The following is a 27,419-nucleotide window of genomic DNA, read 5'->3' as shown; positions in this document are numbered from 1 at the left end:
TGACTCCCGCTCCTACCCCCACGGACGCCGCCTTTGCTCGGGGGGTGGCCCCCCCCCCCACCCCGGGGCTGAGTTCTGGGGTCGCCCTGGGCTCCTTCGTGTGACTGTGCGGCAGGAGGAGAGGCCGAGCCCTGGGGCTGGTCGGCGCCAGGAGAGACGCCCAGGCTGTCTCTCGTGTGGGGACCCAAGGAGCAGGGCCGTGCGAGTGAGGGCACGAGCCTCGGCGTGCAGAACGGACACCCCGCGCGTCCCGGAGCGTCACGCCCGCTGTGGCGCAGGGACGCGGCGCAGGGACGTGGCGCAGGGACAGGCCCGGCTGCTGGCGCTCAGGCTCCTTCCTTCACCCGGCACCTCCTGGGCGACTCGGACGGCGTCCGGTGAGGAGCCGCTCGCACACCGAGCAGCGCCCCGTGTGTCGCTCCGTGTGGTCAGGTCGGACGCTTCAACGAAACAGGACGTGCCCTTCCTTCTTCTCCGGTCCGGGCTCCCGCGGCGTGTGGGCTCTCCAAAACACCGGGCCCCGGTGCTTCTCCATTGGCTGAGAGACCTTCCTGTCCTGCTGTTGGTCCTCCGGGAGTGCCGTAGTGTGTGCGCGGCGGGTTTGTGTGAGAGACCCCTCGTCTCCTGGGCCCGGCCTGGGGCCCCGGGCCGCAGGGAGGGAGGTGGCGCGGGAAGGCCACCGTGCCACCCCAGCTGGGTGGGGGCCGGTCTCCCCCTGGGTCTTCCTGGGACCTGCGGGGGCCAGCGCTGCGCCTCTGGGGGCGACCTGGAGGGTGAACGGAGCACCTGTCATCTCATTTCAGTCTCCATTTGTTTGCTTTTGACACACAGAGCTAGAAGGAGTCGCGCTGTGTGGCTGCTTCGAAGTGGGGTGACGAACTGGCCGGCCCCCCATGGCCTGTCCGCTGCTCACAGGCCGCCCTGGGGACGCGTGCCAGCTGTGTTCTCACTGGGCGTGTGCTTCCCCCCGCAGTACGTCGGGAGCCTGGACGTGCCGCGGCCCAACAGCAGAGTGGAGATCGTGGCTGCCATGCGCCGGATCCGGGTGAGTGCCGGGGGCGGGGCTGCCCCTCGGTCCCCCGGGCCCTCTCCCCACTCTGCAGGGGAGCTGTTCCCAGTGGGGGGCGTGGCCTGGAGTGAGGGCCAAGGGCCAAGTGGATGGAGTGGCTGCAGGGGCACATCCTTCCGCTCGGCTGACCTGCTGCTGCTCACCCTGAGGTGCCTGGCGCCCTGGCTGGCGGACGTGTGGGGCCCAGCGGGGCGTGGGCGGGGGTGGCGAGAGGGTCTCAGTCAGCGGGTTGGGGAAGGGCTTGGCCAGCAGCAGTTAATGAGCACGAAATAGTCAAAGCCCAGAGCCGTTTACTGTGATACAGAAGGTGGGGTTCCCTCGAATTTCAGGAACAAGTGTGGGAGTTCACCCGTTCCCTCGACCGGCTGCTTTGGGCTCTGCAAGTGCATGTGCCTCCCCCCACCATGGAGGGCCCTGGGGAGGGGGGTTGCCGGACGCCCCTCCTGGCTCGGGGGCGGGGCAGAGCACGCGCACCCAGCACCCACCGAGGTGCCTCCTTCCGACTGCTGCGCGGGGCCCTGCCAGGTGCCGTCCCTGAGCGGGGAGGCCACTGCAGGTCCGTGGGCGCTGACCGCGGGCCCAGGTCGGTTGGACGAGCTGCGGTGACTTTGGGGTTGAGGGGGTGTGGGGGCTGGGAGTCATCCTGGGTGCAGCCCGTTTGTGCTCTCTGTCTTTGGGGGAACCCACTGCTCCCCGAGTTCCCCCATTGCCCGCCATCCATGGGGCCCTGTGCCAGGAGCCCTGTCCCCGTGACCTGCTCCCAGGGCTTAATGAGCAGCCCGTCACGCTGGAGGGAGAGATTCATTGGCCACGGGGCTGCTTGGTCGGCTGCCCGCAGCCTGTGCAGACTGGCCGCCACCCACTGGGTGTGGGTGTCCCACAGGCCCCCGTGCCCGTGGCGGGGGGCATCTGGGCGGGGCTGCCGCTGCCAGGGACTGGGGCGAGGGCCTTCCGTGTAGAGGGCAGTTCCCGTCTTGGTCCTTTGTGCTGAGCGGGCGAGGCCAGCGTCGGGCTGGTCAGGGCGGGGCTCGGGCCTCCGGGCCTGGCCAGGGCAGCGGGCGGTCCCTGGGCGCAGCAGGTAGGACCGGGTCACAGTGTTCTCATGGGTGCCACATGCAGTGTCCCCTCCCTGACCCCGTGTGCGGCTGCGCTGGGACCCTGGGCGGGGCCGTGCAGGGCCCAGCACCCCCCCCCCACCAGGGGCAGACTGGCCCCCCCTGGTCCCGGGGCTCCTCTCCTTCCCCAGCCCCGCCGCCCGGTGCCCACTCCAGGGCAGACACCAGGCTGGGCCCCTCCGCCTGCTGTCCCCCCTTCCCTCTTCCCGGTTCCCAGGTCTTCTCTCCCACGTAGATCTTCTTCAAAGATTTGGGGTTGAACTCGGGGATGTTTTCCGCCACCTTCCTTCTCGGCTTCCAAGGTTGCCACGAAGCCCGGCCACACCGCAGGGCGCAGGCGGTGCCGTGGCGCGTGCTCGAGTCACTGTGCTGGTCTCTCCGGACCTGTCACCCTCGAGAGCGGAGGCTCTGCCCCTCACACGCCCCTCCTGCCTCCCTCTGCCTCCCCCCCCCCCCCCCCCCCCCCCCCGGGCACGGCATCTCTCGTCGGAGCCGCTCCTGCTGCTTCTGCTGCTCCGGGACGCCCAGCAGTGACCTTCCTCCACGGTCAGGGCGCTGGAGGGCGGGGGGGTGGGTGAGGCGCCCCCAGGTCAGGGCACCACTGCTCCCCCGAGGGGCTTGGGGCCCCTCGGGTCCCCACCCTGACTTGCAAGGAGCTCCGACTCCCTTCCCCTCTCCCCGGTGGGAAGGACCTCGTGAGCCAGGGGCTGGGACGCTGGAACAGACGCCCCGGCTCCCAGGCCCCGGCTCCCAGGTCCCGGGAGGACCGCCCACGGCCCTGCCCCACCACCTCCGGCTCAGCCTCCCTGTGGGTGCGCTCCTCACGCGGCCGGCCAGTGGGCAGCCCTGGGCGTCCGGAGGGCCATTCCTGCCCTCCATAAACTTTCTTGGAGACTCTGAGGCTCCTAGACCCGGGGTGACGCCCCGTGGGGGGGTCCCAAAGGCACCTCAAGTTCAGCGTGCCCCTCAAAGACCGACTCCATCGTGTCTGCGGCGTCTTCTTGTTGCCTGGAGCCCTCTCCCGTCTGTGTTTCCCTCTGTCCGGAGACCCCCTTGCCAGATAGCCGACCCAGGCGGGAGTGGGAGCCAGGGGCCTCAGGGTCGCCCTCGGCGCTTCTGCGGCAGCCCCCCCGCCAGTCCCCCCACCCCCCGAACGTCTCTCAGGCTCGAGGCTCCCTCTCCGTCCCCAGCCCCCAGCCGGGGGGGCCCAGGGCGTCTGATGCACGGACGTTGGCAGTGGCCCTCTGGCGGTCACTCCGCGCCCTCCCACCGCCTCCACGCTGCTGCCCGGCGCACGCGCCTGCCGGCAGGTCTGCGGGGGTGGCTGTCCGGGACCCTGCGGCTCCTCGCCTGGGGACTGGGGGCTGGACTCTGGATTCCCTGGCGCCCGGGCCCTGCACGTGCCCTGGGGCCGCCTCTGCCTGGGAGGCACCCCCTTCTCTCTGTGGCTGAGCCTGTCTCCTCAGGTATCCTCCACAAGCCTCCCTTCTAGAAGCTTCCCTCTAGAGACCTCTGTGCACTCACCACGCTGGTAAAGGTGACAGAGGGAAGAAGGGCTCCGGGTCCCCCAAAGCCTGCCTTCTCTGGGGGATGGGACCACCGCCGCTCCGCGTGGAGCCGCCCGGTCTCTGTCACCGAGACCTGCTCCTCAGACACGGTGAGGAGTTCTGGTTGGCTGGTACACCTGGTCTCCGATCAGCAGGATGACGGTTACGTCCAGGGGGTCTGCCTTTCAACCAACACCTACCTTGTGGGGGCCGGGGGCCGAGACCAGGGGTTCACTGCGAGAACTTGGGCTGTGCTGACTTAGGCAGGGCTCGCACTTCCGTCCGTCCCCAGACGCCCGGCGTGTCACTGCACAGCCGAGCACTCGGCTGCCCGGGGTCAGGGCCCAGGCTCTGTGCGCAGGGCCTCGCATGCTTGTGGCGGGCGCCCCTCCGGCCTCAGAGCGGGGCGCCCCCCCTGCGCTGGCACCGAGCCTGACTGTGGGCACTGAGCTGGCCCTCCAGCGGCAGGAGGGACGTCAGCGTGGGTCGTGCCCCTGCACGTGGGTCGTGTCCCTGCACGGATGGGAGGCGGGAGGCGGGCAGGCCTCCGTCCCGTTTGGGGCTTTCACTGCCCAGGCCCAGAGACCGGCACCTGGGGGGATTTGGTGGGGTCTGACGTCTCCGCAGGTGTGGCAGAGGTCACGGGACTTTCAAAGTCCCCACCTGACCTTCCTGCCCTCGGGCCAGGTGCACGCCGAAGGCACCTCTCTGCCCCCAGGGTGGCCTGCCAGCTCCCCCCAGCCCCCAGCAACACTTCTCCTGCGGGGCGGGCTCTTCACCCCCAGGTTCCTTCTTCCTCCCCACCCCCCCACCCAAGGGTGTGTTTGCTGATTTTGGGGAGGGAGAGAGAAACTTGGATGTGAGAAAAACATCCACTGGTTGCCTGCCAACCGATCACCAGACTCGAACCCACAACCCTGTGGTGCGCGGGACAACGCTCTAACCGGCCAGGGCAGAGCACGTTTTGGTTGGTTCGAGCAGCCCAGGCCCTGGGCGCGCCTGAGGAGCGAGGCGGGCAGGGAGGAGGGGGGCACCGGGCTGAGCAAACTCCGTGAGGAGGGCCCTGCGCTGGGCCCCTCGGGCGAGGTCTGAGTCCCCACCCAGCCCAGCGCTGAGCCTGCCCAGAGCAGCCTACTCGGAGCAGCTGCCCAGAGGCCTCCGCTTGGTTTCTCTCCAGCCCGGACGGCCGCCACAGTCCACACGTGATGGCACCCTGCGCCCCTGGGGCCCGGGCTCTGGTCTGTGTCCGCCCCGGCTCAGCTGCCTTGCCGACATTCTCCGCTCCTCTCCGAGCGTCCTTCTCCGGGGGTCCCCCACTCCCCAGGGCTCTCTGCACCATGCCCTCCAGTGCCGGGGCCGGTGGGGCTGGGCACCCAGCCCGTGTCCCTGCGTGTCCTCTCCAGGCCCCACGCGGGGGAGGGGGAGGACATTCCCTCATTTCCCCCCCCCACCCCACCCCCGGACTCCTGGTGCTGTTCTGTGATTTCCTGAGCTGCCGGAGGATCTGCGTCTGGGCTGCAGGGGAAGATAAGGGATTCCAGACATTCCTGCAGCTCTCTCCCGAGTGCTGGCCAGATGCCTTTCTCCCCCGCCCCCGCCCCCCCGCCCCCGCCAGGAGGCCCAGGAGGAGAGGGGGTGGGGCGCGGCCGGCCCCGTACCTGCCTGCGCTCCCAGTCTGTACTGGTGTTCGGTCTCCGGGGCCGCGGCCCCCCAGTTCCAGCGAGGACCAGGCTCGCTGCCGTCTGTGCGGGCACACCGCCCTGCAGCCTGGCCGTGCCCCATCCGTGGGGGATGCGGTGACAGGGGCCGGGGGCTTGTCTGCCTCCTGGTTCGGTGTGGGGGGGGGACTGGTACTCGGCTCACGGTCCCCTGCTGCTCGGCTGGGAGGGGACTGTGCCCCGGAAGTGCGGGGAGTTGGCTGGGGTTTTAGGTCAGCGAGAGCACCCTGGTCTCCTGAGCCTGGGTCCTGGGCGACCAGAGTGACCGAGGCCAGTGCTTCCCCAGGTGCAGCCCCGCGGCCGGCAGCCCCGCCTGGGAGCCTGTTAGAGGGGTGCTCTCGGCCCCACCCACGACCCGGCCCAGCAGCTCCGGGGTTCCACGAGCCCTCCCGGTGGTCTCGAGGAACGTCGGTGTGGGGGCTGCGGGTCCGGGCCGTCGGCCTGAGCTCTGGGGTCCCTCGGGGCATCGCAGGCTCCGGCATGAAAGCTGTTGCCCTTGAGATGGTTCTGCTGAACGGGACCGGCCCAGGAGAGGTTTTCGGAGGTGGACGGGCGGGCGGGCAGGCGTGCAGCCTGTTTGGCGACAGGCTGGTGGGAAGGAAGCCCGTGGAGCCAGAGACGGGCGGCGCAGGCTTGGGGGAGGCGGGGTGCTGAGCAAAGGGCCGCTGGGGGCCGCAGGTCTGGGTGCCGGTGTTGGGAGCCAGACCCAGGCCGTAACCCTTCACCTGCGGAACGGAGCCCCCCCACCCCCCCATTTACCCCCAGAGGCTCCGGCAGTGCGTCCGAGGGAGGCTCCTCCGGCCTGTGGCCCTGTGGACGCTCAGTCCCTCTGGGCTTCCACGGTGCCAGCCCTTCTGGTCTGGGTTCGTGTGGACACAGAACCGGGTCTTTGCTGCCTGGTCTCCTGTCTGTTTCCTGCAGGCGGTTTTGGGTGTGATGCCAGTTTGGTTTTTAAGTTCATGGTCAGCAGCATGGGTGTGACGTGCTCCTAGCCCTCTTTTGCAGGGCGAGGCCTGTCCCCACATCCTGCACACAGACAGCCCAGGGGACCTGAGGAGGTGTCTGTCCCTGTCACTCGGCTGCCCCCAGGCCCTGCACCCTCCACTGTGACCTGGCCAAGGAGCGGCACAGGCCCGTGCAAGGGGCCTGTGGCCTCAGCCCAGAAGTCCCCAGGGAGGGCTCAGCCTCTCTCCGGAGAGCTGGCGGCACTGCTGCGGAGGGATTAGCACGGGAGGGTCTCCTTGACTGTTGGTGAGGGGCCGGGCCCTCTCAGGCTCTCGGGAGACACGGTGCCTGGGAGTCGCGTGCAAACAGGCAGCTCCCGTCCCCCATTCCAGATCCCAGTGACAGATGGGCCCGTGTGGGGCATCTGAGAGCGGACGCCATGGCCCGAGTGGAGGGGGTGGGGTGGGGGGGACGGGACTGTGGGCCCTCCTGGCTGAGGGGTCTCTGAGGGGAGAGAATGTCCTGGGCTCCTGGGGGGGGTGTCCAGGAGTTGGAGCTTCTGGGCACGGGCGTGGGCTCCTCCTCCTCTTCCCCACGGACGGACGAAGTCTTGGTCTGTGTGGCTGAACAGCAGCCAGGAGACCGAGTTCTCTGGGCTTCTGTCTGATTCCGCAGGGTTGTCTGCTCCCCTTCCTGACGGTTCCCTGGAGAACCTCCTGGCGCAGAGGGGGCCCAGGGCACGGACGCCTCCCGGAGACCCCGCGGCCCTTCTCTCCTCGCTGCCCCTCCCCCGCCATCACGGGAGCTAGGTTCCCGGCTCTGTTCCCGGCTCCGGGAGGACGTTTCTCTTCTCCTCTCCTCTCCTCGCTGACTGAGACGTCACCGTGTGCGCTGGCCGTGAGCGTTTGTTTGCCGGGAGACCGAGGCGCAGCGGCCAGCCGCCAGAGCGAGGTGGCGCTGCCGCGTCCGTGCCGGGCACACACGCCCCGTGCGTGTGCCGCTCCCACACCCAGCCTCGGCCAGCATCTCCACGGACCCGCCTGCTCCCGTGTCGACTCCCTTCCCACCTGTGTCTGCTTCTGAACGAGACGCCCCACTGCCCCCCACCGCCTGGTGTGGACCCTCCAGGAGGCCGTGCGGCGCAGTGTGCCGGATCGGTGAGCGAGCAAACCCCTCTCGCCGACTCGGTGTGTAGACGCCCCCGGACCGCACGCACCTGCTCCCCGGGGCCCGTCACTGCCATCCCTTTCCTTGGTCCCGCCCGCCCTCTCGTTCCCAAACCCCGTTCTCTTCCCTGTGCCATGCTGCGTCTGGCCCCCCGTCCCGTCCCGTCCCTTCTCTCCACGGTGTGTCCGCAGCCGCCCCGGCCTGGCCAGCCCACCTCGGCAGCCCTGTCTGTGTGTAGCCCGTGGGGCCTGTTCTGGGACTGGGCTTGTGTGGGCGTGTCCCCTCCCCTGCCAGACCGCCAGCTTCTCGGGGGCAGCCGTTTGCCACGCAGGGGTCTGTCCATGGGGGCCGCAGGCCAGGGGCAGCCCCGCACGAAAGGGTGCCGTCGTCGGCGTGACTGAGGGAGGCGGGGGAGGGGGCGAGGCGTGCGTGGGGACGGCGCACGGTCTGTGTTGGTGGTCGGTCTGTGTTGGTGGTCCGTCTGCGGGGGCCCGGGGACAGGTGTCACAGCCAGCGTTGGGGTCTGGGCCTTCTCTCTCCGCCCCCCTCCGGTTCTGCTCTCGCCCTTCCCAGCCGCTCTGCCCCGGAGGCGGGCGCCCTCCGAGAGTCCCCTGCGTGTGGGGCGCGGCGGCACGCTGGGGCTCCGCGGCTGGCCGTCCCGCCGGCTTCCCAGGGTGCTGCGTCTGCCCCTTCTTCCTCTGGACTCCTTCTACCCTGCTGGGGGTGCTCACGCTTCTCTGATGGTGTGAAGGAAAGCGTGGCAGGATGAGAATGTGCCACCTGCCTGTGGGGAGGGAGGCCGCCCGTGTGGTGATAAGGGAAGTGGGGGCGACCGATGGGAGCGTGGAGGCTGCTTGCCCAGGGCAGCTGCACCCGGTCATCTTCCCTGGGCGGGCGATGCCTGACGGGCGAGATCGGCGGGGGCGGAGTGAAGCCGAGAAGTCTGCATGCGCCGGGATGTCAGCAGGTGTGCAGCGCACAGTAGGTGCTTTGTGCGTGTCTGGGGATGGACGGATGACACGGGAAATGCGGGGCCGGGGCTGGGCTACAGTGAAGCGGCAGGGAGAGAGCCGGGGCGAGGGGTGGGCGGAGGACCCCGGAGGAGGGGCCGAGCAGCAGCCCGTTGCCCCGGGGCTGAGACTGCGAGACCGGAGGCGCTGCAGCGCGGTGTTCTGCTGCAACACCGTGTTCTCGTGTGACATGGCGTTCCGCTGTCACCATCTGCAGCCAAGAGCTGTCGGTTTCACGGAGGACCCAGCCCCGGGGCGGGGGGAAGGGGGGGGTGGAGGCCGACTGGCAGTCCCACTGTGGGTGAGCAAGGCCACGCGGTGCGTGCGCCTCTCCCGGCAGGTGCGTGAGCACACGCTGCCGAGGGCAGAGTCCGTGGCCGTGAGGGGTCAATCATTAACTGCTCGTGGTGCTGCCGTGGGTGCTGCCTGGTAAACAGTGGCGGCGTACGTGCTCGGCCTCTGTTCGGTGAGGTTTTCAGGCCGAGCCGAGACGGCATCGGACACACCCGAAAGGTGGTGTTTTGAGTAAATACAAACGCAAACAAAGGGGAAAAGTCCAGCTGGTTTTGTCCACGGGACTCTTCCTGTCCCGCGGAGGACGCAGACTCGGTGGCGGGGGCAGGTGGTGGCGGGCGTGGCGCCCTGTGGGGAGCTGGGGGCGCCCGAGGGAGACGCGGCAGGTCCAGGGCTAATCAGACAGCCCGGCTCCCTGAGCGGTGGCTCCTTATTTTTCCTGCCGTTCCCTAATCAGTTTGCGTTCGTTAAGTCCGGGCTGCACCCACACCTGGCCTTGCCCCCACGGTGACAGCTGTGTCCCCACCAGCTGTCTCCTCGCGGTGCTGGCTCGCCTGCCACACAGTGGCCGTCACTGAGACCAGAGTCAGCCCACTCTCTCTGGACGTCACTTCCGCCAGGCCCACGGCTGTCTCGGGGCCGGCTCCCCAGGACGCCCTTCCTCTCCCCGAGGGGCGTCTGCAGGGCCCCCCGGGGCGCTGTCCTGCCCAGTCACTGGGCGGTTGTGTTCACGGCAGCCCGCTCAGGCTCCCTGCCTGGACTGTCCCCACGCTTCCTGCTGGGAGCTGGGGGTCTGTCTGTCCGGACAGTGGGGTGACAGTGGTGCCCACAGACGGTCCCGTGACGGCAGCCTTCCTCTGCCCATGGAGCGCCTTCACTCTTCATCTCTGCTGCTGTGGGCAGCGGGGCTCCACGTGCAACCAGCTGGGGGCCCTGAGCTGCTGGGTCCAGCCTACGGCCTGTCCCCGAGCCTGGGGCTCTGGATCTCCCCTCCTGACGCCGCACTGTGCTGGCCTCGTCTGCTCACTGCTGTGCTCCGCCCACCTGCAGGTCCCTGGGTTCTTCAGGGGGTGGCAGGGGGCAGTTTGGGGCTGGGGAGCCCACAGGCTGCTGGGGCCTCTGCTGTCTGCACCAGCTCGGCCGTCACACAGAACCCCACATGCTGGGGGACAAGAATTACGTCTGTCTGTCACAGGCCTGGCGGCCGCACGTCCACACCAGGAGCTGCGCCCGGGGACCCCCGAGGGGACAGACCCGGTCTGTCTCCTCCCCTCCTCGGGCCGCCAGAGCTGTCGGAGTGGGGCCAGCTCTCATGGCCTCGCTGAGCCCGAGTCACCTCCTCCACGCCCCTCTCCAGGCAGTCACTCTGAGAGGCAGGCCCTCAACGTGGGAGTGTGGGGGACCTGACTGCAGCCATGGCACTTAGTTACTGGTGGCTCTGAACGCAAGGAGTCGTGTGCCTCCCAGGGCGTGCACCCTGCAGTGAGCAGGGAGCCGGTGGCTGCGTCTTCCCGCTGGGACGCCGCCTTTTCCCTCCCTTGTGCCCGTCCTATGCCTGTTGGAGACCCGGGAGCCACCTCCTCCTCTCCACAGTGCGCCCTTGTCCACAGACAGCTGAGCAATCCTGGTGCCTGGACACTGAGGGAGTCCGGGTGTCTGGGCACGGCCATCCAAGGAGAGAGCTGGGCCCGAGTCCGGGCTCAGACGGGCTGGGCGGGGCCTGTTTAGGGCGAGCTCCGGTCCCTCCTGCACCGGAAGAGCGTGTCCAAGAGACGCAAACCTGCGATGGCTCCCAGGGCGACTGTCTTCAGGCTGCTTCTCGCAGGACCGGGAGGAGCCTGGCCAGTTGTGAGCCCAGGTGGCTGCAGCTGCTGCTCCCCTGGCGGCTGGAGCGGGAGGAGCCCGCCAGCTTTGCTGCTGTGGGAGCTCCTGTCACACCGAAGGGACAGGAAAAGGAGGAGATGGCGCACCGTGTGGCGTCTCCCCAGGCCTGCGGGTCCCGCCGCTGTCCTTCAGACCCGGCGCTCGGGACGCGCAGTGCGAGTTCTTCCGCCCCGTGCTGCAGGCTGGGATGCGGTGGGACGCAGTGGGTGGGAGTGTGCGGTCCGTGGTGCGTGCGACGGCGGGCCCCAGGAACCGCCCCTGCAGCACAGGCCGGTGTCGGTGTCAGCGCGGGGCCCACTGCAGTCACCGGCCGGGCGGGAGCCCTCGGGACCTGGTCGCCCGGCAGCGGCAGCCCTGCACGCTCCACACCGCCTCCTGGTTTCCGTCCCCTCCCTGCCCCGGGAACCACCCTGCCCTCCGCCTCGGCGTGTGAGACCTCCCGGACCCCACACGGGCGGGGCCCGCGGGCGCTGGCCTTCCCGGTCTGGCCCACTGCACCCGGTCGGCAGGGGCCCTGCAGGCCCATCGGGGCCGCTGCGAACGGCAGGGTCTCCTTGTGTGAAGCCGAGTGGTGTCGCACCGTGTGTATTGTACGCGCGTGCACACACGTGCAGCGTGCGCACACACCGCCATCGCGCCGTGCCTGTGGGCGGGGGGCGCTGAGCTCAGGCGGTTTCCCCGTGCTGTGCGTCGGGGGAGGGGCTGCAGCGGGCGTGGGGCCACGTCGTCTCTGGACGCTCGCCGGGAAGAGGCACCGATGGCGGGTCATTGGGCGGCTGCGTGTCCGGTTTTCTGAGGGACACGCGCAGTGTTTTCCGGAACAGCCGAGTGGGTTTGCCTTCCCACCAGCGGCGTACGCGGTCCCGTAGGTCAGGGTTTCCTCGCCAGCCCTTCGCTTCCTCCTCTTCTCGGTGACAGCCATCCCGGCGGGCTCCAGGCGGCGTCTCACCCGGCTTCACTCTCTCTCTCCTGCCGACCAGCGGTGCCGGGCACCTCCTTGTGCAGCCACTGGCCACTCGTGCGCGTTCTTTGGAGAAGCGTCTGTTCCGGCTCTTTGCCCGTTCCTCACGGGGTGGTAGGTGGTTTGTTGCTGAGCTGTAGGAGCTCCTCACGTAACCCCCGGCAGACACACGGGTGCGAGTGTCTTCTCCCAGGCCCAGGCGGCCTGCTCACTTTGGTTGATGGTTTCCTTTGCTGTGCAGGAGCTTTTGAGTCTGATGTGCTGCCACTTCTTTGTTTTTTGCTTTCGTTGCCTGAGCTTTTAACGTCCCATCCAAAACGCCGTCACCGAGGCCGGTGTCAAGGATTCCGCCCCCTAGTGTTTCCTTTGGGAGTCCTGTGGTTTCCGGCCCCGCGGCCAAGCCTGTGATGTTTCCAGCTGGGGGTTGAGGATGGGTGAGACAAGGGCCTAGGTTCACGCTTCTGCACGGTGCCGTCCTGTGTTTCTAGCACCGGTTGTTACACGGATGGTCCTCTCCCATCGTGCGTCCTTGACTCGGTGGCTGAACGCCACGCCACGGCACTCGGGTCCACTTCCGGGCTCTCGACCCGGTTCCATCCGCGTGTGTGTCTGTGGGCTCCGACCCCAGCCCCACCCTGTTCTGATGACCGTGACTGTGTGATGTGGCTTGGAGTCAGGAAGCAGGATGCGTCCAGCTTGTTCCTCTTCCTCCAGGTTGCTGTGACTCCCTGGGGTCTTCCGTGGCTCCAGGTGTGTTTCAGGATTGGCTTTTCTCTCTACGTCCACTCCCGTCTGGCTCCTGAGTGCCCTCGGGGCGCCCCACGGCCCAGTGTGCGGTGCCGACACACTCAGCCGGGTGTGGCAGTCCCGGTTACCGAGGAGCCTGGAGACCACCGCTGGGAAGCCTGTCCCACGACTGCCCTGAGTCCAGGCGGCATTTCTGCCCGTCCCGGGTAGTGCCGGGGGGAGCAGGGCGGGGTGTTGTGTCTGGGCGGAGCAGGTGTGGGGGGGTCAGGAGGACTGGCTGCCTCGTTCCCCCCAGCCTTGGGGAACCCAGGTGCTACTGGGAGTCCAGAGTCACCTGCTTCCTGAGAAAGGGCATGAACTCACGGCCACGGCCCCGTTCCGCACACATTGAAATACCGGGCACCACCCAGCTCGGGCTGGGGTCACCGACTGTGCACCTGGCCCTGGGCCTGTCCTTCGGTCCCCGAGCCTGTGCTTCCCTGAGAATCCGCTCCTTCTTTGTCCGGCCCCGGGCAGTTCCCCGGGAGCTGCCCAGTGAGGAATTTCTGCATTAAGGCCGGAGACTCCCACAGGTCCCGTGTGGGCATTCTTGCTGACAGGTTGCCATGGCTAGAGTGGCCGCCTCCAAGAAGCTGACCCTTCACCTTCACCCGGGTCGTGTGCTTTGGGGAAAGAGGGCTGTGCCCGGCCCCCTTCCCACCCTTGATTCCTGTCCTGCTGTGGATTTTGGTTGGCATTAGATGCCCAGTCTGCAGTCCTACCTGACGAATTGGATTGTTTTTAATTCTCCTCGGGATGAATTACGAGCTTTCATGACTCCGGCCGGGCTGCCTGGAGCCGGGCCCAGCCGGGCAGGTGCGGTGCCAGCTTCCCTGGCATGCGGCCGTGCCAGCGTACTTTGCCGTTGACCCCTCGCGCTGCCTGGAAACACCAGGCCCGGGGCCCGAGAAGGCGTTGCCGCTGGCGGTCCTGAAAGGCGGCTTTGTTCCGAGGAGAGCCTGTCGCAGGGAAGCTGATAAGCCGCCAGCTCACTTCCCCGTAAATCACAGCGAAAGGACCTTGCCCAGGGAGGTCACGTCGCTTGTCTCTTCTCCGCGCTTCCATGGGTCTGTTCGAGGCCTGAAGTGGGGCGCCGTGCCCGGCACTCAAAAGGGCCCAGAAGTCGCAGGCCGGGGGCCTGGCCCTGCAGGGCCCGAGGCTCCGTGGTGGGCGCAGACGTGGGAGCCTGAAACCACCGGGGAAGCTCAGCAGAAGCCCCCGGGCCACTGTCTCCAGCTGCCACCCGGACCAGCGCTCCCTCGGTACGCCCCCAGGGAGACGCTTGCACTTTGGTCCTGCAGCCACGGTTCTCCCGTCGCATCAGCATCCCCACTGCCCTGTGGCCCCTGCCCCGGGGACCCTGTTCTGTGTCGGTCACGACGGCGCGTCTGCATCCCCCTGAGAAGGCTGGAAGCTGCTGAGAGAGACACGAGGGAAGAGACGTCGGCGTGGAGTTCGGGCTCCTGGCGGGGCGAAGGCCCGTGGCCGGTGGGCCCGGGGTGGCCCTCTCCCGTCACCGTCTGTCATCGGGGAGCCGCTGCAGCCTGCCCCTGGCCGTACCACCACCTCCTGCCCCGGTCAAGACCTTCCAGCGTCTACCCAGGGCGCTGAGGACAGGGTCTGTGGGCTCGTTAAAACACCGTCCTGAAATTGTATCCGAGACGCTGTGATCGTTCTTAAGTGGAAAAACACCCCCCTTAGAATCAAGCGGTGGAGCTTTCTGCTTTCAACTGAGAGGTGCCGTTTGGACCCCCACCTCCCTGACCCCCACCGCTCCTTCCCCTCTTCCCCGGGCCGCCCAGGGACCGAGGAGGCCGGCTAAGGCCAGGGCGGTGGCAGGGGACGCTCCAGTGGTGTGACAGCTGCGGAGCAGCTCAGGGCAGGTCCTTCCCCCCCCCCGGTGACGGGGCTTGGGGGGTGGTGCTCGGGCTGGGGGAGCTGGGGGCGGGCCGGCTGAGGCCCCTGGGTGCGTGCTGAGCGGACGTTGGTGGGAGGTCAGAGGGGGCCTGGTGTCCTCGTCACGACGCACAGGCCGCACTGCAGTGAGGGTCTGAGTCGGGCCCGGGTTCGGCTCCCCTGCGATCCGGAGACTTCCGAGCACATTGCTAACTGTGCTCACGGCCGTTTACAGGACACACTTCCCAGGCGCGCCAGCGAGGTCCCCTGTTTTAGGAGACGGGGCGCTGGGCGGGCCAGAAGCCCCAAGCCCGGCAGTTCGGCGGCCCATTTGCAGGAACAGACCTAAGGGAACCTGAGGTGGGAGACAGACCCTGCCCTCAGGTCTGTGGGGCGGGCGGGGGAGCCGAGGGCAACGTGACTGACCTGCAGACTTCCCTGCCCCGGGGCCTGGCGAGGCAGGGGGGGGGAGCACCCTGCAGCGCCCTTAGGAAGTTCACGTCAGTGTGGCCTTAATTTGTGCTCCTCTTCGCACTTCCGGTCGAGGGTGTGAAGACTGCAGAGTCATTAGCTCCTAATTAACAGGGCCTGACACCTCTGGTGCAGACCTCAGAGTGCATCTGGAGAGAGGGGGCGAGCGAAGCAGGCAGGCCTGTCTGGGACCCGGGCGGACAGACGGGTGGGGACCACTCCTGCAGCCTGCCCTTCACCTGTTCCGCCCGCTCGGTGTGGCTGACCCCCGCCCGCCCACCCGCAGCGGTGCGCTGCCTGGATGGAGCGGGAGCTGGGCGCACGGTTGTCCCAGGGCGGAGGGCGTGGCTCTCACTCGTCTGACCCGGCGCCTCCTGGCGGAGGGTCTCCAGGTGGGGTGGTGCGCGGACCTCAGACCATGGACATCTGTGCTCGGGGTGCTGGGGTGGGGGGACACAGGACAAGGAGGAAGGAAGAGGCGTCCAAGGGGTGCAGAGGTGCAGGGCGGTGGCCCGGAGACTCCTGGCACCCCTTCAGTGATGCTTTCTCCTCGCTTCTTGCTGCACGCAGTAGGCCCAGCCAGGGACAGAGCCCCCTGCCCCCTGGGTAAGGAGAACGGGGGAGATCGAGATGACAGACTAGTAGCTAGGAGCAGGAACAAACCCTCAGGGGCGAAGAGAATGTCACAGAACCACGGGGGCAGCCTCCGGGGGAAAGGGGGTCCCCAGAGGTGCGTGTCCAGAGCCAAGAGGGTGGTAGAGAAGTCCCAGGGCACCAGCAAGACTGGGGGGCCACGCGCCCCCAGGAGCCGGAGCTCCGAACTGCGGCCCCTGGACGGGAGAGGGACCCACCCCCAGCGCCTGTCCAGCGCCCTCTGCTGGCAAGACAAGGAGCCTGCAGCCAAGCCCCTAGGATTCGGCAGCGCCACCCGCTGTGCACTGAACCGGCCCTCCATCTGGCAGCCGAGAGAGGGAAAGGCACCAGCCCCTCGCGGTAACTCCACCCTGGTGTTCAGCCCGGTGTGCCCAGAGCAGTGTCTCGCGGGGCAACCGGTGTACGGTTGCTGCGGGATTTCCGTACTTCACCCCCGGTCTCCGGAACCTGGCAGGTGCCTGGCCCCGCGTGGCTGGTGGTCCGCGCCGGCCCCTGCACGCCCCAGGCACAGCTGGCCACACGGCGGGCTGCAGCAGCGTGGATCTGGGGCCGGTGGGGAGGAGCCTTCTGGCGCTGCTGCCGGCTCCTGGCCTTGGCGGGTCTCCCGCTGCACCCCCTCCCCACCGTCCTCTCCCCCTGGTTTGTGTTGCAGAAACGTGCCCCGCGGGGAGACCAGCGCTGCGGGGTCTGGTGAGACGCCGTCGCCGGCTGCTTAATTAAAGCCAGGCCCGTGTGCCCGGCTCGGCGATGGGAGGGAGCGAGGCCACTGCTAACAGGTGGTGGCAGTTAACTCCCGGTCCCCCCCCCACACCGTCTTCCGGTTTACAGGGGCTGGTGTGCAAGGAGGGCTCGCCTGTCTCACCCGCTGCCAACACGAGTGTGTCTGTGTGTACATGCACTCACACGCAGCCAGGTCATTGCACGAGCAATAGAGGTGCCGGGTGAGAGGGCTGGCGGGGGCGTGGCATGCCTGGTGCCGTCCCTCCAAGGCCAGAAACAGGCCGGTCCAGTCGGAGCAGCGCCTCCGTTTCCTGTCCCAGGGCTGGGGTGTGGCCCCGGGGCCGGTCCTCAGCCCGAGGCCGGTCTAGAGGTCAGGCACGCGCGACCTCGGGTCAGGTCTGTATGTCTGCCTGAGGCTACTCTGCGAGTGGCAGCTGTCTGGTGAGAACGGAGCGAGGGTTGGGGACCAGTCCTGTTCACGCCGAAGCACTTGGCTCCAGCGGACCAGGGCGCAGCCGGGGCGCCGACGTGAGCGGTGCAGCTCCGTGCCTTGCGGAGCCGGAGCACACGCCACGGAGGGAAACGCGTGGTCACCCGTGGTCTCCAGTGGGGACGTGCATCCTTCCTGGGAGGGGAGGGGTGCCGAGGGGGCCGAGGGGCCGTGGGGGGGCTGTAGCCTGGCATGCACACACCCACGCACACCCACCCTCGGGTGTGCGGAGGCGTCCTGCATCCTGACCGCCTGTGACCAGACTGTGTGCCGGGGACGGGAAGACCGCCCCACGGCCGCCCCTCGTGGAAGTGCTCGGGCGGAACCTCGGCCGTGGTGGGGGTGGGGCAGGGAGGGCTCCGGGAGGTCGGGGCGCTGTGGCTTCAGGGAAAGCTGTGCGTGTCCTCGTCTGAAGGACTTGTGCCCCGAATGTGTAAAAGTCCTCACAGCTCAGTAATGAGGAAATAACCCAGTTTAAGGGACGGCAGGAGATCTGAGTGGACACGTCACCAGGAAGATGCACAGATGGCAGACAGGCCCTCGGGAAGACGCTCAGTGTCATCAGTCACCGGGACACGCCAATCAGACGCCGAGAGTAATCGCAGGACGGCTGCGCTGGGGACGACTGGCCGCATCAAGGTCGGCGAGGACACGGGCCGGCCGCTCGCTGCTGGTGGGGGCGCCGCGCGGCCTCTTTGGAGGGCAGCCTGGCCGCCTGGTGAAATGTGAAGCGCACACCTGCCGTGTGACCTGACCGCTCCACTCCAGGTGCTCTCACCGGAGAGAGACGAAAGGACGTCCACACAGAGGCCTGGGACGGTGACAGCCCCACACGGGAGCCAGCCCCACGCCCACTAGCCACGGCTCCTCCGGCGCCGCTCTGCGGACCCGACCCTTCAGCCCCTGCAAACCCGTCAGGCTCGGCCGGCAGGCTGGCGGGAGCCTCTGCTCGGGCCCAGTGGCTCTCCGAGTGCCGTGAGGCACTGCGCAGTGGCCAGGACCCGCAGACCCCCGTGGTCCTCTGCAGAGCCTGAGGCCCAGCAGGCGGGCGAGCCGTTCCGGGTGCCGCTGGACTGGCCCCCACTCCACCGACACAGGCGGCAGCCGGCCCCCGCTCTCATGCCCCCGTCTGTGGGCTGTGGGGTCGGAGGTCTGGCACACCCACCACACGAGTCTTCAGGGGACAAGCCTGGCGGGGTGCTGCCGTCTTGACATAACTCCAGTTCTGGCGGTTTTCTCCTTCCCCCACACCCCCACCCCCGCACCCCTCGGCCTTTCATTGGGGGTGACGGACAATGGACGGTGGCAACGGTTCCTCTGGTAGCGGCGTCTGCGTCGTCTCCCTGGAGACTGGCACAGGGGCCTCCGTCTGCAGACCGGCCCCCGCAGCTGGAGGGCTTTGTGCCCTGAATGCAGCAGCGGGGGTGCGGGTCTCCGGGCCCAGGCTCCCCGTTCCCGCCAGCTCCCGCGGCCGGGCGCTTTGGGCAGAGAGCCGGCTCCCACCGGCGTGGGGGCGGGGAGGCGGGGGAGCGGGGTGGTTCTCCGGCCCCGCCCGCAGCCACACCTTGTCCTCCGTCCAGCAGCAGGTAACCAGTGGCCTCAGCCAGTGGGCCTCTTGCTTTCCCAGGAGCCCGGCAGCTCCCTGGGGCCCCACGGTGGGTGGGAGTGCAGCGCACGAGCCAGCTGGGTGTCGCGAGTCTGCAGAGAGCCCTGCACAGGGTGCCGTGGGGCAGCTGTGCCAGCCCCGGCCCTCCCTGCTTCCGTGGGTGCTCCCTGGGGAGGACCGAGGCCCTGGTACGTCCGCGGTGCTTCCCGGTTCACACAGATGGCTCGCCGCTCCCCGTCCCCGTCTCCCAGGAGCTCCGGTGGGACAGTGCAGCCTTGCTCCTGGTTTCTTAGCGCCGGGCCTCTGGGGGCCGGGGTGTCAGGGGACCAGGAGCGGTTCAGGAGGGTGCGCTGGCCGGGAGCAGCCCGAGTCGCTGTGGCGCAAAGGGGCGAGCAGCCCCGCCCCCCGCACGCCCCATGCTGACTTCACACGTGTTTGTACGCGTCACCGGGAAGCGACCCGGGTGTTTCCAGCTGACGGGCCAGACCTCTTGTTAAGACCCCCCGAGCCACTTCCCGGGGCGCAGACCAGCCTGGCTTGGGCCTTTCCTCTGGGCCCTGGAGGGCAGCGTGCGGCTCCGCTGGGCCGAGGGTCCCGAGGGGGCTGCAGCGGAGGGAGCGCAGCGGGGCAGGGAGTGGAGCCGAGCCTGCACCCGGGTGGGCCGGGAGGGGGCAAGCAGGTCGGGAGCGTCTGGGGCCCGGGGTGCCAGGAGGGGGCACAGGCAGCTTGCTCTTTCAGGGAGCAGCACGGGGTGCGAGGGGCGCAGGCTGTGCTGCCCACGCAGTCGGCGGGGCAGGGCGGGGTGCTGCTCGCCGCCTGCGGGGGGGGGGGGGGGCAGCTGAGGCCGTGTGAGTGCCGCCCCAGGGATCGCGCAGCTGGGAGAGCCCGGTCCGGGCTCCGGAGCCAGGCCTTTCTCAAGCCCGGTTCTTCCTGCCGCTGCTTGCTCTGCGGTCCGGTCCGGTCTCTGCGGCCAGGACGCTATGGAGGCGCCCTTCCTGGGAAGGCCCTCCGGACCCCGGCGGAGCCCTGGGTGGGCTGACGTGTGCCCCGAGGGGCTGTGGGAGCCAGAGGGGGGGTTAGCAGCTGCCCACAGTGCCGGAGGGGCTCGAGGTGACCCTGAGGAGCACTTGGAGGGGCCCCGCCTGCATTACAGACCAGTCACCGTTGTCCTTTCTGGGAGACTGGGCACAGGGGCTCTCTCCCCGGAAGCTGGGCCGCGTGCTCTCTGCCCACCTGGGCCGCTGGCCTGGTCCAGCTGAGGCTGGCTCCCGGGCCCCCAGGGCTGCTCCCGTCCCTCAGCCGTTCAATGCCGGCTCTGCAGGACACGGCGGGCGGCCCGGCAGAGGGACTCGGGGTGCCGGTCTGTCTCAGCTTGCTGCTCCAAGCTGCTGCGAGCTGCCCCGCCTCTGCCCCGACTGCTCCTTTGTGACCCTGCGTGACCCTGCACAGCTGTGGCGCACTGCGGTGGGGCAGGAGTCCGTGGCCGTTGGGGGTGGGAGAGGTCAGGTGGACCCTGTGGGGGAGGAGGGCCTCTGTGGCGGCGTGGTCACAGCCTGAGCGCTGCGCACACACGGGGACACAGGCCAGGCCCTTGCCCCTCCTGTGGGAGTGCCGGGCAGGCAAGGGTGGCCGGAGCGGATGAGCTCGGAGAGAACCAGCACAGGTGGGCAGCGCAGCCGGCAGGACCGGGGCCGTGGCTGAGCGTCCGGCAACCGTCCTGCTGTCCTCAGACACGCGGGGGGACGTGCGGCGGCTGTATCCTTGGCTGCGGACAGGACTGCGTCTCCCGGCGGCCGCATCTTCCTCCGCGAGGTCTTTGTCACGCTCGCCCGAGTCTGGGGGCCGGTGGCCGGACAACTCGCTGACGGGGGCCGACTGACCCACCCCTCCCTGGCCCCGGCGTGCAAAGCCCCCGCCTTCCACGGCCTGCTCTGCCACGTTACTCATCGGCTCCTTTGCTCCCCGCTCTCCTCCGACACACGCACTCACTCACGCGCGTGTGGCTTCTGTCTGGGGTGACAGTGTCTCTCGTCTCTGAGGAACAGATCGGCTGGTGACGCGGGGGCCACTTCCCCTGGAGCCTTCGGGTCTCTTGTGCCCTTGGCTGGGCCGGGGGGCGGGGGGGACTTTGCTGCCTCTCCCATCTGTCACCTAGTGCCAGGCGCGGCCGCTGGGGCCGCCCCCCCCCCCGTGGGGGGAGGTGCCGCTCTGTGGTCCTGCGCCCCCCGCCGGCCAGCCCTCCACGCCCCACGGCACCTGTGGGCAAGGCTGGTTCTGCGTGAGGTCGCTTCCAGTGGGTGGCCGGGGGTCCTGGGGGTGGGGGTGAAGGGGGTCCGCCGGAGGGGAGGGGAGGGGACTGGCAAGGCCTCAGCAGCTCACCCCACAGCCCCACGTTCTGGCCTCGAGTCCGCGTGGGAGCCGCGGGGCCTCTGGTCGGAGAGGAAGGTGGTGGGGTGGGGCGTTCCCAGAGCTGGGCAGTGGACATGCGGGGGGACAGCGGGGAGACAGCGGGGACCCCGAGCTTCTGTGTGGGATTTTCCTCATCGGAGTCGGGTGCCCGGGTCCCAGTCCAGCACACTGCGACAGCTGGTGGGGGAGGGCGGCCGCCCACTGCGGGTGTGGGGCCCGGCGTGAGCTCGCCCCTCTCGGCCGGAACTGCGGTGGCCGCCAGCCACGGGCGAGGCCCTCGCTCGACACTCCTCTCCTCGCGCGCTCTCCTGCCGTGGGTGTGGCCCTGCTTTATCTGAGGGCCGCAGAGGTCAGCTCTCCGTCACCTTCCAGATTTACGGCCTTGTTTTGCTGGCTCCAAAGCTGGCCGGGCCCTGGCTCTGGCCACGCTCCGAGCCTTGTTGCCGGCCTCTCCCGCCCTCACTTCCTGCAGGCGCAGCTCGGCCGTCTGCACCCCTGAGCTCCGCAGGGGGGAGGGCTCTGGGGGCCACTGTGCACCCTGCACCCCTGCCCCGTGGGCTGCCCGGCCCCCAGCCCTCCGGGCCCCCTTCCCGGTCTCCGGGGCACGCCCCCGTTCCCCGCCCCCCAACCGCGCGGTGCTGGTGACGCCGAGCCACAGCTGTCACGCACCGGCCTTCTCGCTGGTCTGTGGCCGGGGAGCAGGGGCCACGCCAGGTGCTTTCTGCGTGCTCTGGGGTCACAGTGACGCCCTCGCTGGCCCCTCCCATGGGGCCTGGTGGGACGGGGGTGCTGATGGCCGGGCGTCGATTTCAGCACAGCCTCAGGGGCTGGGGGCCTCCGTCTGTGACCATCCAGTGGGCCTTCCGCTCCCCTCCAGGCAGCCTGCCCACCTTGCCTTGTGCCCAGGTGGGTACCTGTTGTCCACGTGTCTCCCACCCCGGCTCACCCCTGAGCTCTAGGTGAGTGTCTCGGGCCAGGCCCGTGGCCTGCCGTGCGAAGCCCCCGGCCGCAGCACCCGTTTGCCCTGCTGCAGGCCCGGGCGGCATTCCGACCGGCGCTGGCGCTCTGTCTCCGATCCAAGTTTCTCTACGCTGCTCCCCGCATGCGAGTTTTCGGGGGACGGGGAGGCGCCCACAGACAAGTCTGCCACCAGAGTCGGCAGGGCTCCTCGGGGTCACGCGCTGGGGGCCGGTGCGCGTGGGGGCGGAGCGGCCCCAGGTGGCGGGGTGTGGGTGGGTTTCGGGGGCCCTTCCCGCAGCCTGCGAGCTCTGTGACTTACACCCTGGCCCTGGCTCGGGGCCGGGGAGAGGGCTGTGGGCCCTGAGCCTCCCCGTCTGGGACGGGAGCCCGCGGGCACACGCAGCCCCGAGGACACATGCGTGCCCTCGTCCTCCCGGAGCTGGAGCCGGGTCCTCGTGGGTGACTGGGTCGGACGACGTGTCCGGTCCTTGAAAACACGCTCCCACGCCTGGGGAGGCGTTCCCGGGACGTCTCTGGGCTGCAGAGCAGCCGGTAGACGGTGAGCCCTGGAAGGCCGTGCGGCCTCCCGGCGAGCACGGGGCCGTCCCGGCCAGACCGCGGCGGTCTCTCAGGTCCGTGTGGGCAGAGGCGGCCTTGGGGGGCCGGCCGCCCTCTCCACGAAGCTGCGTGTCTGTGAACGCTTTTGAAAACGTCGAGCTCAGCTCTGTGTAACCGCGGGGCCTCGCCGGGGTCTCTGCTCGTTTCCGTGAACGCGGCCGCGCCCCTCCCCGTCCCCGCGGTTGTCTCGGTTCTCCCGTTTTCCTGTGCGGCTTGACTGCTTATGAGATTCCCTCTCTTTCCTGGTTGAACTGCTAAAAGCCGTTAAAACTTACTTGCAATTAGGTTAAGTTCACAGTGAATAAACCCACGAAGCCAAGCGCCTTTAAAAAGCTGTAAACGATTTCAGAAGCACGACACCGTTCCGACGTGTGTCGAGTGGGTGCGGGTCTGTGGTTAGAGAAGAGCCGGTTGGTTTTCTTGGGCCGAGTCGGGCTCGCCCCGGGGCGGCGGCGGCTGCGTTTCGGGGAGAAGGGCCGCCCTCATGTGCCCGGGTCCCATCGGCTCCCACCTGCTTGCACCTGTTCGTCCCCGAGGAGCCGAGGCCCCGTCACACGGCCCGTCCCCTCACGCTGTCCGGGTCTGGTCCCCTGCAGCCACCCCTGTGTCACCGTTGAGCCTGAGCCCCCGGCTCCTGCTGGGCCTGGAGCCGGCTCCCACCACGGCGTCTCAGCCGGCGTAGCAGCTGCACCCGGTGCAGGCCTGGGGCTCTGCTTGCGGCCCAGAACTTGACCTTCCCCCTTTCTGGTGGGTGGTCGGTGTTCCAGGACTTGGCTGGTTTTGTTTCCGAAAGGCAGGTCCTGCGGGGCTTCGTCTGCCCCGGCTGCCAGGGGCTGAGCTGGACCTGCTGGCACAGACCCCGGAGCGGCACGGGCCTTGTGGGGGTCTGGCCTCGGCCGCAGGCGGTGGCGCCAGTGTCCTGTCTGTCCCCAGCCCTGGCACAGCCCAGGCGGCTGGCTCCCCCCCTGAGGCCACAGATGCTCCCTCCCCAGCTCGCCTGCCCTAGGGGCTGGGAGCCTGGGAGCCTGGGAGAAGGGGGTCTGGTCCCCGTGAGCCCCGGCTCTGCCGGTCTGCTCGCTCCCAGGAAGGGCACGGCTCAGAGACTGGCTTCACCTCGGTGGTTCTCCCCAGAGCGTACTCTCTGTGCTGGGAGAGGGTCGGGGATGCCCGGCCCCGGGCGGGCGGGGCAGGTCAGAGGGTCGTGTCTTGGGGGCCCTGGCAGTGGGCTGGGCCTCTCCGGGGCGGGCGCCTGGCAGTGTGCAGAGCAGCCCCACCTGCGGTGACGAGGACGCCCGTGCTGCCTCTGTCCCTCCGGCCGCACAGCTGCACCCGTGGTCCCTGCGCTCCCACAGACCCCGTGTTAGCCCCAGGGATGTGCGTACGGTGCTCCCGTGAGAGCTGCTTCCTGTGCAGAGAGAGACTTCCGTGGCGTGTTGAGTCTGTAAGACGAGGGTCACAGGCAGGGCCGAGGGGGGAAGACTCAGGAAAGAGAAACCAGTCCTAGTGGCGCCGGCAGGGGGCTGGCAGGGCGCCTCTCGCCAGCCTCGGGAGGGTGTCCTGACGTACTGAGGGTCCCAGGGACGGTGAGGCTGGTAGGAGGTGGCCGGGCAAGAGAGAGAGATGCTTCTGGAAACTCGAGCCGGGTCAGGGCCTGGTTTGCGGGCACCTGCCCCCTGGGCCCGGGGCCGGAGGGGTGGCCCATGTCGGCAGAGGTTTCAGCCCGTGTGCTGATTGGCTCCACCGCTGGGGGGCGGGGTGAGGAGTGTGGGAGGAGATGAGGGAGCAGGGGGGACCCAGCCGTTGGGCGGGGAAGGGGGCGGGGCAGACCGGGGACTGCGTGGGGAGCGCTGCCCCAGTCTCTCAAACCACAGCAGCAGGAGTCACAGCCCCGGGACGGTCCTGCACGCCTGACGAGGTTTTCGCGGGAGGCTCTGTTTCCACGTCATCGCTGGGGACACCAGGTCCGTTCTGTGGTCCTGCCTGAGGGCCGAGCGGCGAGACCAACGGCTGTGCAGTCATGGTTCCGACCCGGAGTGCCCGGGCTGCCGCCCACCTGCCGCCTCGCCCCGGTGCCCCTCGTCCGCAGGAGCCGCGTCGGCCCGGCCGGTGCTCTGCTCTGACTGCGCTTCTCGGCCCCTTCTCTCCCGCAGTACGAGTTCAAAGCCAAGAACATCAAGAAGAAGAAGGTGAGCATCATGGTCTCGGTGGACGGGGTGAAAGTGATCCTGAAGAAGAAGAAAAAGGTGAGCAGCCTTGTGCCAGCACCCGCCGGGGGCAGGGAGCGGAGGAGTCTGCCGCGGCGCCTCCGGCCTGTCCGCTGTGCCCGCACCTGGCTCCGGGGCCGCTCAGCACCCGTCATACCGCTGATCACAGTGTCCAGGGACCCCGCCTCTGACAGACGGGGGCGGGGGGGGGGGCGTTCGCAGCCACCGGCCTCTGTGCCTCTTGCTCCCACGGGACAGCCCTCAGGTGTGGGTGTGCCGACGTCACCCCTCCGTGTCTGTGGAACGGACAGTGGGCACACCCCCTGGTGTCCAAGGAAAGGCGCCCCCAGCAGGTCTCGGTGGTGGCCGTCCAGGTCAGACCAGGAGCCCACCGCAGGGCCAGGCACCCGTGGGTGAGGGAACGGCCGTGCTGGTCCTCGGTGACACGCCACCCCGGGCCCTGGGCAAGTGCGGCCTAACGCTCTCCACCCATGGGTGCCCCTGCCCGAGAACGGCAGACTGATCTCCGCCTGGCCGGCGGGCCGTGGGGGAGGTCCCTCAGCTGAGCCGAGACCTGGGTTCTAGGCCTGGCTCTGCCCTTCCTGGCTGTGGGGTTCCCGGGAGCGACTGCCTCCCTGAGCTGCACCTCCACAATGATAACTGCACGTTAGCGATAACCCTGAAGTAATAGTGACCGTGTAGTAACAGCACGGTAGTGACTACATAATGACAGTAACCGTGTAGTTACAGTGTCCACGCAGCGGTAACGGCTCTGCAGTTACAGCTGTAAGAGTGATGCGGTAACAACTGTGGGATAACGACACAGTAACAACGATGTAACAACAGTGACACAGCAGTCACTACCATGTAACGATGACACTGCCCGCAGACCTCCGACGCCTGGGAGGCTCAGGGCTGGGGTGTGGACGCAGCTGCTGGGACCCAGGGCTGCGCTTCGATGTCCTGCGGCCCCACGTGCTCCTGCGCCGTGGCCTGAGCGCCGCCGCCCGGCCTCTGTCAGGTGGCTGTGGAAGCCTGGGGTCGCCCCGTGCTCCGAGGAGTGGGGTCCGAGAGCACCCTGAGCACCCCCCCGGGGACTTTGTGCAGAGGGTCCGGCGGGCCTGCTGCATTCGGCCCCTCTCGGGGGCCTGTGACCCTGGGGGTCCCCACGGAAACATTCCGGAAGGGCTTCGTTGTCCCGGACGGACCCCCACTGGGCAGGACGGGCGACCACTGTTGGCCGAGGGCCCTCGCAGCACAGCTGGCGTGCTCGTGGCGGCCACGGCCCCTCCCGGGCAGCAGCCGTGGCCGTGAGCGGAAGGAGCAGGACCCGCCCTCGCTCCATTTCCCTGTTTGGGGGGGTGCGGCCGAGGGGGCACGCTGCCGAGGGTCACTGCACCCTGAGTGGTGGCCGCGGAGGGTCCCAGCCCACGGGATGGCAGGCCCTGCCTGCCGCCCTGCACCCTCACGGCCACCCCAGGAGGTGGGCCTTCCTTGCCTGCTCCTGCCAAAGAACGGGGCTCCTCCGCTCGGGCGAGACCGCAGGCCGGCTGGCTGGGGGTGGGGCCGAGGCTGAGCCAGGCGTTGCTGGACGGCGGGGGGGGGGCCCTGGTGTCCTGCCCCAGGACAGCGCTGCTTCCTCTGCCCGCGCCTCTGTGAGCCTGCGATGGAGAGCCAGCCTCGGTGCCCAGAGCCCCCGTCCTCAGGCGCTGATATGGGCGAGGAGACCGGGCACCAGGCACGCACACGTGTCCTTGGGAACTCCCTCCGGCGGTGGGGGTGGGGGCGGGGTCCGGCCGTGGCTCCTGGTGTCTGCCCCGCCCCCGCGGCCGAGGACAAGCCTAACCCGTTCACGCACAGCTCCTTCCGTTGCAGAAGAAGGAGTGGACGTGGGACGAGAGCAAGATGCTGGTGATGCAGGACCCCATCTACAGGTGAGCGCCGGCACCCGGCCCAGGGCCCCGTCGGGGCGGCACTCGGGGCCGAGCCCCCTTCCCCTGCCTGCCCCGCCCAAGACATGTCAGCAGCCGTCGGCACTGGAGCCGAGGGGCCTTGTCCTGGACGCCGCCGAGAGGAAGCGTCTCCCCCGGGCGGGCTCCGTGGGCCCCGCAGAGGCCCGAGTCCGAGGCCGGAGCCAGGGGCCGGCTGCCAGAGCGGCTTGCCTCTCTGGCCGGGGCGTTGGCCGCCGCTGCCCTCCCGAGGGAGGGAAACCCAGCGTGATTCTCGCGGTGACGGTGACGCAGCGTCTGCGTGGGCGGCGGGCTTCACGTCAGCGTCCTGGGTGGCGGACCGCCGGCCGAGGAAGGGGGAGCCCGTGTGCCTCGGGGGCCCTGAGCCGTGCGGACGCGGGACGTCCATCGGCTGTGGCCCACAGTGAGCGAGGGTGGGGCTGTGGTGGGGCCGGCCCCGCTCTGAGAGCGCAGCCTGCAGGGAGCCTGGGCCTCCTTTCCGGCCACTCGGACGGACCTCAGCTGCGGGGCCGAGGTGGCTGGGAGGACGGGGGTTGTGTGGGGTGCGGGGCGAGGGGAGGGGAGCCCGGCGGGCCCGGGGGGCGGCTGTGGCAGCCTCCAGGCCTCTCCTGTTCCTGGCGGCACCGGGGACCCCACCGGGCCGTGGGGAACCGCGTCCCTGTGCTGGGCTCAGTGTCTCTGCTGTCACCTCCTTGGTCACCTCTGCCCCACGACGGCCAGGCCCCTTCCCTGATGGCGTCCCCCTGCACCACCCCCCCTCGGCCCTGACTCTGCCGGTCCTGGTGCTGCAGTCACCCGTGCGTGGCCCGTTCCCTCGTCTCCGCGGCCACTGCCTCGTGCACAGCGGTGCTCGGCACACTTCTGGTCGATTGAATCGATCTCTTGAATCTTGGCAAAACTCCCAGGAGGCAGTGCCTTCACTCTG

General features: G+C 69.0%; 1 protein-coding gene across 8 annotated transcripts in view; it reads left to right on the top strand.

Moving 5' to 3' along the window:
- Positions 1-27,419, top strand: part of LOC114489426 (nitric oxide synthase 1 adaptor protein) — a 71,257-nt gene that overhangs the window by 23,125 nt on the left and 20,713 nt on the right. For 3 of the 8 annotated variants that reach the window (XM_036015161.1, XM_036015159.1, XM_028503396.2), the window contains exons 2-4: positions 974-1,045; positions 24,471-24,563; positions 26,385-26,458. In XM_036015161.1, the coding sequence (XP_035871054.1) occupies positions 974-1,045; positions 24,471-24,563; positions 26,385-26,458 (239 nt within the window). Of the gene's footprint in view, positions 1-973; positions 1,046-8,513; positions 8,521-12,562; positions 12,567-24,470; positions 24,564-26,384; positions 26,459-27,419 lie in introns of those variants that run through there. The other 5 variants (XM_036015160.1, XM_028503394.2, XM_036015164.1 and 2 more) reach the window with 4 other exon arrangements.

This window comes from Phyllostomus discolor, chromosome 14, assembly GCF_004126475.2.
Source record: "Phyllostomus discolor isolate MPI-MPIP mPhyDis1 chromosome 14, mPhyDis1.pri.v3, whole genome shotgun sequence".
NCBI lineage: Eukaryota > Metazoa > Chordata > Mammalia > Chiroptera > Phyllostomidae > Phyllostomus > Phyllostomus discolor.
This window is presented reverse-complemented; position numbering and strand designations above follow the sequence as displayed.